At 35.4% G+C, this 9,841-nt stretch overlaps 1 protein-coding gene across 1 annotated transcript; it reads right to left on the bottom strand.

Moving 5' to 3' along the window:
* Nucleotides 1-504: 504 nt before the first annotated feature.
* Nucleotides 505-1,073, bottom strand: LOC109007970 (probable O-methyltransferase 3). Its single transcript, XM_018987890.2, has one exon. The coding sequence runs from the start codon at nt 1,060-1,062 to the stop codon at nt 505-507; it is 558 nt and encodes a 185-aa protein (XP_018843435.1). The 5' UTR covers nt 1,063-1,073.
* Nucleotides 1,074-9,841: the final 8,768 nt, after the last annotated feature.

Genomic DNA, 9,841 nt, shown 5'->3' with positions numbered 1-9,841 from the left:
CCAGTGAGGACTAACTTCGAATGAGTCTTCTTTCGTTTATTGGTGGCGGCTTTCCATTATATGTTCATTGTATAATGGAAAAGAACAAGAAACAAGTTTTTTTTCTCTCTCTCTCTAATTCTAATTCACTGTAGAAAATAAAAAATAAAAAGTGATGCGGAAATCAAGTTGGAAAATGTTTGGTAGGCAGGCACTTGCCCGAGCACTGCTCAATGAAGTTTTATAGGGTTTTACGTATGAAACTCATGGATCTCACCTTGAAAATATGTTTGAATATTAAATTTATGAAAAAATTTAAAAATATAAGAACAAAAACAAAACAAAATTTAAATATATTGGAACGATCGGGATGGCTCCTTGAGTTTTATATGTATAGAAAAATAGTAATGTTAGATACTAGTTTCAAATATACAAATCTAACCATATTAATATAGTCAAATAAGAGCTGAAATCATTAAGAATTTAATTTGCAATCCATTTAAGTTTCAAGATAGATAGTAAGTTTCACCAGCGAGCATCACTAGACATGGCATCATTGAAAAAATTGTTAAGCTTTGGCTCATGGCCCCCATAATCCCAAAACATCTTTCCATGTGCCATATCAAACTGTGTAAGGTCTTCATTTTGGAACCATGCGGTCAGAAAATGCCAGGGCTTAGTAAAAACAGGATCAAGCATGGCAAGTAAGAAAGGAGTTACACACAAGGGATTCTCCTTAAGAAGGAGCCTAGACGCATCCGTGAGTGCATATCTTTCTTCTTCGTCATTTCCAATCATTTCTTCTGCAACAAAGAAGCCAGAGTGGATGAGAATGCGCATGAGACGAGGAATATTACGAGCTTTTGTTGGGTGGATAGGGAGTGCTACGAGGAGCTCAGAAAGAGTCATGGGCTTGGCGTGGTTGTGGATGATATCAGGTATACCAAGCTGGATGGCACATTTCAGGGACATGGAGTTTATGAAGTTGAAAATATGGTTCCATATGTGGGCTTGAGCATTAAGCAGCTCAGTAGCATGTTCTCCAGGAACCAATTTGAAGCTATGCTGTCTGAAACTACTCATTGATTTATTTATTTTTCATCCGAAGTTATAGCTCCAGATGCAACAATATTGAGCCCTATATATAGAGTGGAGACAAGCAGCGGCGGAACCAGAAAAGTTTTTAAATCTTAATCTTAATCAATTTTTCTAACTTGTGACATATATAATATGTAAAATAAAATAAATAAATCTTAATCTTAATTTCACGAAAAAACATAAAAACGGAACCATATATAAAAAGTCAGATCTCAATAATTTTAAAATAATTTGCTATATACATGCAAAGATAAAATTCTAAAAATACAACTTAACGACAATGTTTCATGGATATAAATTCATCCATTATTACTTTTGCAATGACATATTAAGAATTTGTTGTCTTAATAAAAACTATAAACTGATCTTTTAAAATTCTATCTTTCATTCTAGTATGTAAGCTGGTTCATCAAGTATAATATAAAATCTAGATATTAATTTGGTATCACATTAAGCATATAGTACTACAATTAAGATCTCAAATAAATATTTTATTGCTTGATAAAGTTTAGAGGATAAAAAGTTCTCAATTATTTTTCCTTTAGATCATCAAATTTAAATAATTTATTGAATTAATTATTTCACTTCGGTTCCATGTTAAGAAGCCTAATATTGTATAATAAAAGATTTTAGGATACAAATTAGTAAGTTTATTATTTCTCATAAACCTAACTTTAATTTAATTTTGGTGGGACAACATCATAGAAAATAGATAATATATAAAAATTATACAAAATATAATTGAGACTATAGGAAAAAGACTGAAAAGAGATTTATATGTATATTGAAATATTATAAGATCTTGGAGAGCATATGAGAATAATAAATTTGGTAGGGGGGCGCGCATTCCATATAGATATATATAGAATTATGAAAAAAATATAGTAGGGGGGGAGGGGGGTGGTCCTGCATGCTCCCCAACCATCAACGTGGTTCCGCCACTGTCACACGAGGGCTAGCTGCATGTACTTATGCATACGGCCTGGAGAATGGGGATAGGGATAACGTACGATCCGGATAAATAATGGATCGAGTACCCAAATAACCATACTATCATGCTCTACAGCCACCGAGCTACCATTAATTATAGAATTAATTTTTTATTTTTTACTTTTTATAAAAGTATTTTTTTAATACTTTTAAATATTTTTAAAAAAAATAAAAAAATCATAATATAATAAAAAAATATTTTTTAAAATTATTTAATAAAAATAAAATAAAAAATACGACCGCAGAATAGAGCCGTGGCTAGCTGTAGCATTTTTCATCACCAAATTACGTGCAGCGTGATTCATGTTGACAAGTCACCTACTTGATCTAGTATATATGCAAACCTCCTGGCACCAGATTTGCCAAATCTTGATCTTTTTGCGTCACAAATTACAAAACTAGAGTCGCTGTATGATTAAATGAGGTGAAAGTGACGGTACAAGAAAAGTATTCTATTTTGCTCGTCTATTGCACTATTTTTACATTAGGAGCGAACACATTAATTTCTGAGTTCAGAATGGAGGGTGTAGGCTATGGGTGAGTTAGATCTACTCCGGTCCGATTTCGGGAGATTTTGTGGATCGGATCAGACCTATTCGATTCAATATTTTCCTATCTTAGACTGGACCGAACAACCTAAGGCCGATCAATCCGGTCCGTTAGTAAAAAAATAATTTATTTAAAATAATAAATTAAAATTAAGTGACTTATTAAATAAAAATTACATAATAAATTGTACAATTATTAATATATACTAGTATTATATATTATAGTTATACATTAAAGAATGTAATAATACATTGATCTAAATATATATAGTTATAGATTTAGTACCAATACTATAACTAATAACTATACTAGTAGTATTACTAATATGCTATATGTTAGTGATAAATTGATAATACCCTACTAATACTATATTAAATAATACTCTATTTAAATTAGTGAAAGTTAAACAGCAAAATAAAATAGCCATATAACAATAAAATATAATTATAATAAATAATATATATAATAAAATATATTTAAATTTTTTGGTCCTATATAATTTGGACTGGACGAATTCGGTCCGGTCCAAAAATAGCCGGTCCAGTTGGTTTCTCCGGTCGGGACGGGCCGAATCCATTTTCATATTTTCTTTCAACGGCAAGGAACCCTCTAGGAATCATGTCCTATTTTCACATGTTCATATAATCAATTTCCATTTTTAAGTGGCCAAAACCTTGATCACGTTACTCATCATGTGATCTCCCGGCTGAAAAATAAAATTAATGCAGTTTTACGTTTGATTACCTCTAGGAATATTGAAGCATCTATTATCTATATATATAACTTTTAAAATAATGTCTTTTGTTTCTATTTTACCACCTAAATATTTTCTTAAATAATTACCATATCACGTTCAGCGTTTTCTTACTCACAAATTGTTATTTGTAATTACTATATATAGTGAATGAATTGTTTTAGAGTCATAGCACTTTGGTAATGAATCACATTTACGCCGGTTGTTACTACGCCGTCGATAACGTAAAGAGTTATTCCTGCATTAATCGGCAATAACAATAAGAGTACCTATTTTATTAACATTTAATGATAAAGTTATAAAAAAATAAAATGACAATTTATTTGGCATACATTTTAAAGCAAAACTCTTCACCAAACAAAATTAATTAACCTCCTAGCTAGCTAGCTAAAAACAGGGCAGTTATTGGAAGGAGATAGAAAATGAATAAAGAGAAACTAATTAAAAAGAAGCTGGGCTATATATGTGATGTTATAAAATATAAATTATGTGGCAAAGCATGATTGGACTTCAATTTTTGTTTCCAACCTACTGTTGTTTGCCTATAGCCTACATAAACTGTGAGGACCGCACTAGCGCAAGGGGACATATGACTAAACAAGTCATGTAAGTAGAAGGCAAAGATGAGAAACACTCTATTAGTTTCGTGATAGATAGCTGCAGGTGTAGCAAAGGGCAACTAGTCCAACACATGGATGGGCACACGCTTTCTAGAAAGCAGGGCAGACGTACATGACATCCCAGTGCAACGTGAAAATGACATATCACCTTATGGTAGGCAAGCAAGAAAAGTCGCCTATCGTGCGAAGGTGCAAATGAGGAGTTGAAGATGCTGGTAGCTCAAGCGAGAAAGAGGGGAGCAACGACCAAGCAAGGAAGGACTGTTGCAAAGATGTGTCATCGATCGTAGAATGCATGCACCCCCCAGTTGGACGACATCGAATATGCTGGGGAGGAGCTTTAGGAGCTCCTATCGTAGAACACATGCACCCCCGGCCCAGTATGGGTATTTCCATGTTATTAATCCTGCTTTTTTTGTTTGCTACGATTACAACTTTCTTTATAAAAACTTGAATCAATCAATTTTTGAGATATTTAATTTTAATTCAAATAATTAAAAAGTAAGGGTAGTTACTTATTTTTGTTATTTGAAATAATTCCTGCAGTAAAATGGTTTAAATATGGTTAAATGTCGCCGAAATCCTTTTTAGGACGTTTTTGTTGCCGAAAATATCTTTTCTCGGCAACTTATTAAGGCCAAAAATAATTCCACAGGGCTAATTTGGTAAGTCTAAGGGTTCGTTAACAAATTCCTTAAATTTAGAGGCAAATTTGTAATTTTCCTAAAGTTAAAGGGTAGTTTTGTAAATTAAGTCCAAAGTTATAACTGCTACAGTTATATTACACACGACTTTCTTAGTGTTAGCTTCTAGGTTATTTATAGTATGTTTACGTATGTAAGGTGGTAAAGTTCATGCAATTATATTCATATTTTAATTATACTTATTACATTGACTTATTTTATATCATGCCATATTGTTATGTATATCAATCATGATCATTTATGACATGTCACGACTATTGTGTCATTAAGAATGTCATGAAATCTTTTTAGGTCAATCATGAAATGTTACGTTTACATCATGGTAATCCATGAGACAAGATGTAACGACCCGATCCTATATTTTTTTTCTTAGGGATAAAATTTGAATAATTTTATTAAGGCTCCATCAATATTATTATTATTATTATTATTATTATTATTATTACTATTATTATTTTCTGTCCAAGCCCTTGAATCCTCTTCATAATACAACTCCTCTCGTCGGATTTTTCTTCTATTTTGAATTTCAAACAATCTACTCACATGCACATACACATGCACGTCTATTCCTTTATTTTTTTATCTAGGGTTTTCTTTATGTTCTCAAACAAATATACATATACACGTTTCACTCACCAAAGAATGCAAGCCGCAATGCCCTCCATCGTGAGTCTTCCCATCGCGTATCAATACAATGCATGCACGGCTTCATCCGTTTCCTCCGCATTCAGGTTTCTCGTCCTAGGGTTTTCCTTTTGACTCTCAACTGGCTAGGTTATAAACAGTTAAGCTCTCCTCTGCATGAAGGGAATAGCCACTGCCGCCCACGTCTTTTTACACTCACGCACACAGAGCACTTGCCACAAACCTCCTCCCCTCAAACCGCAGCACACGTCCGAGAAGACAAGCTCCATCACCTCCCTCAAGTACGTCTAGCAGACCACCCAAGACCTTCCCCGTGACTCCCACCGTAAATCCCAGAAAATATCTCCATTGCCGTATTGGTTCACTTTTCCTCCACACACACAACCACTGCACGCCACCGGGAACCCATTGCACGACCTTGCCAAAGCCAAGCAAACCACGCCGCAGCTCCTCCCTCTGACCACCTCGTTGCCCAGATAGCCGAATCACTGCACGGCCTGCCCTCGGAGAAGCCATCAAGCCGCTGCCATCCTCCCCTGTTTTAGGCCCTCGAAACAGAGCACCCCCACTCAAACCAAGAACCACGTTTTGCCACTTTTGGGCCGCGACGCCACCGTTGGCAGCAACAGACGACGCCGGAGATCTATCCTCCACTGCCCTGTGACGCCACAGCAAACCGCCACCCTTGCTCTGTAAGTTCAAGCCGTGTTCTCCCTCTCTTTCATCCCGTAAACTCTCCCTCTCTCATAACTCTCTCTCACTCTCAGTTGCTTAGCCACCACTCGTCGGAGTTGACGCCGTGCCCAGCCACCAGAACCATCGTCGCGACTGCCTTCTTCCTCTCTCGGTGAGCATCGCACCACTCAACCGGAATGCATGCATCCCTTTCACGCGTAAACCAAACCGGATCATGCAACCCGTAAATCATTCTTTTTCTTTAGGTTAGTTATATTACAAAAATGCCCCTCTATTTTATTTTCCCAAAATGCCCATGTACAGTATGTTGTTTTCCAAAAATATCCTTACTTATTTAAGACTAACTGGTAAGGATATTTTAGTGTCAGGAAGTGTTTAGGTTTAGAAAATATAGACTATTTTAGTAGTTAGGCTTTTAAATAGAATCACTTGTTTAATTAGAAATTTATGCAAAATACGTGTTTATTTTTATAGGCAACCGATTTCGTGCCGAAAATAGTGGATTAGCATTGCAAGGTAAGTAGCATGATCATATCCTTACGCGTATGTACAGTGAGCTGTTTGTCTTTTTATAAAAGATATTATGCATGTATGCCCTTTATTGGAAATCCCTTTTTACGTATCCAAAACATGATAAAATTATGAAAAAGTCATGATTTTATGTGAAAGATTATTCATGAAATTATTTATGAAATGCATGATTTTATGTGAAGATTATTCATAAAATTATTTATAAAATGCATGATTTTATGTGAAAGATTATTCATAAAATTATTTAAGAAATGCATGATTTTATGAGAGAGTTATTTCGTAAAATATTTATGAAAAATCATGATTTTATGCGATGAAACATGTATCACGACATTTATGAAAGAATGCGATTTCGTTTGAAATCTATGATACGATATGTCAAGTATGTATGTGATTTCTTTTGAAATCTATGATATGATATGATATGTATGTGATTTCTTTTAAAATCTATGAAATGACAAGTATGCAAGTATGATTTGATAAAATATGTAACGGCCTATGTTATGATATGAAAACGGTACCTATGTTATGGGCATATTGCATTGCCAGGTCGTGCATGCTGGTAGTGCACCCAGTATTGTCTTTCTTATGTATGGATTCCACAACCTGCGGCCTCGGGCGGAATCGGAATCTTTTTAGATTCGCCAACCCTAACTCACGGGGGTCAACAGTGGGTAACGGCCTATGATAAGTGAAAGATAAGTTAATGTTCATGCTCATGTTATTTATGCATGTATTTATGAATATGCACGCTTTTCAAGACACCTTATGTTTATTATGTTTACTGTATGATGTGTTGTTTATTGAGTATTCAACTCATTTTAGTTTGTTTTCATGTTTTTAAACCCCCCAGGTGATGACATTTATGAAGATGAGACTGCAGGACAGGACTTGACTCCGGGAGGCAAGGCTGAGGCCTAGACAGATTTTGCTATGATTATTTCTATGGTTTAAATAAATTATTTTGATAAACACATAAGACTTCTGTATTTTTTAATAAATGCTTCCACAGACTTTATTTTGAATTTTCAGTATTTATTGAAGTTTGTTATTTTATGGAATTCTTTCGTATATGGCGCGTTGTTAAAAAGGAAAAGCTTTTTATATTTAAGTTTAGTAGTGGCACACTGGCTCCTCGAAAATTCTAAAACGTCTTTTCGGGAACGGGGTGTTACACAAGACATCATGTATAAGTCTATTTTAGGCAAGCAACATGCCTTGTAAGGTGGTGAGATTCATGCAATTATATTCATATTTGAATTATGCTTATTAGATTGAATTACTATATATCATGCCATGTTGTTATGTATATCAACCATGATCCTCTTTCACATGTCACGAGTATCGTGTCATGAAGCATGTCATGAAATACTTTTAGGTCAATCATTAAATGTGAAGTTTACAGTATGGTAACCCAATGAAACAAGACATAAGGGTAACACCATGAGACAATACAAGTCCATTTTAAGCAAGCAATCATGCCTTGTTTTTCATAAGCAAGACCAAGTTCATCAAGTATACATGTCATGTTACTATCAAGCATGCTTATTTATACTATTAATAGTTTAGTAGCTTTACTTGCTTAGATTTATAAATCTAACTTTGGTAGTCCCAAATCTCACTCCCCTGGAATCGTAGATGATGTGTCATTGATCGTAAAATGCATGCACCCCTAATTGCACGACATCGGATATGTTGATGAGGAGCTTTAGGAGCTCCTATTGTAGAACGCTTGCACCACCATTTTGGGTATTTGAATGTTATTAATCCTATTTTTTTTGTTCGCTAAGAGTACAACTTTGTTAATATAACTTGAATCAATCAGTTTTTGAGATATTTGGTTTTTATCCAAATAACTCAAAGGTAAGGACAATTACTTATTTTTATTATATGAAATAACTGCTGCAGTAAGATGGTTTAAACATGGTTAAATGTCGCCGAAGTCCTTTTATGGACACTTTTGTTGCTGAAAATATTTTTTACTGGCAAATTATTAACGCTAGAAATAATCTCATAGGGTTAATTTGGTAAGTCTTAGGGTCTGTTGACTGCAACAGCCCACTAGAAATTTAATAGTGGAATTTCTATAGGCTTTAGGAAACTCGTGAAAATACTATATGTTTTCACGAATCGATCAATTGCGTTGGTTTTAGTTTGTCTGCTAGAAGCGGGATTTTATTTATTCGAGATAGTTAGAAGTGTCAGTATATGTTATGGTCTACGCCATTAGAATCAGTTGATTATTTAGAATCTTATGGTGCAATAATCTAATTTTCAATATTCGGATGAAACGCTTGTTCGAAAATGCGTTTTGTTTATTTTGAGGCACTTCGGATTTGAATTTTGATAAACAAATTGCACAGTTAGTTTAGTCTATATATTTAGGATTACGCCACCTAAGCAAAATCCTATTTCATCCTACCATCCAAATTGTGTCAAACTAAAGAGGGTGTAACTACACACGTCTCCCACTTTGTGGATTATTTTAAAGTTCTATCTCCATTAAGACTCCTAAACCATACCAACTACTATAAGTCTATATCCATGACTCCACTCACATGCACATGCATGTCTCATTTTATCGAGGTTTTTCTTTTCGATTCTCAATCATCTATATATAGTACACTCACCAAAACTGCAAGCCGCACTCCCTTGAAGCTTTCCCTTGCACGCTGCCCTCCATTTCATGCATGGCCTCCATGCCACATCCAGGAAAAAGCAACCGACAGCCACCCTACACTGGAGAAACCACCAGCCGCAACAAACTACCAAAAAAAAAAAAGAGAAAACGTAGCCCCACCGAGCCGCTCCTCCTTCTGCCGTGAATTACAATGGAAACCATCACCCACGATGACACCACTACCCAGAACACACAGATGTCACCTTAAGGAAGACAGAACCACCCCCCGTGCTGCCGCACCACCCTTCCCCTTCACGCCAACCCAAACCGCAAGCCACTGCATCCGATCCCACGCCAAAAATTTTTCCATATCCATCGTGAACAACCATAAAATAGAAACTAGGAAACTCCAACAACCACAACAATGTGACCGCAGAAAAACCACCGAAGGGTAGTTGTTGCCCAACTCCACACACGGCAACCACCTACACAAAGAAGTAAGGGAAGCAACTCTGTTTTCCTTCTAAAAAAGAAAGCAAGATTGGAGCATTCCGAGACCAAGTAACCCAGGCTTTTCCATCATCGGACTACCACCATCCGTTAGAGACAACCCAGGTCCAATCATGTCCATCACTGTCAACGACATTGTAAGTCA

This window comes from Juglans regia, chromosome 10 (assembly GCF_001411555.2).
Source record: "Juglans regia cultivar Chandler chromosome 10, Walnut 2.0, whole genome shotgun sequence".
In the NCBI taxonomy this organism is placed as follows: Eukaryota; Viridiplantae; Streptophyta; class Magnoliopsida; order Fagales; family Juglandaceae; genus Juglans; species Juglans regia.
Note: the sequence above shows the minus strand (reverse complement) of the source record. Positions and strands in the feature narration are given on the sequence as shown.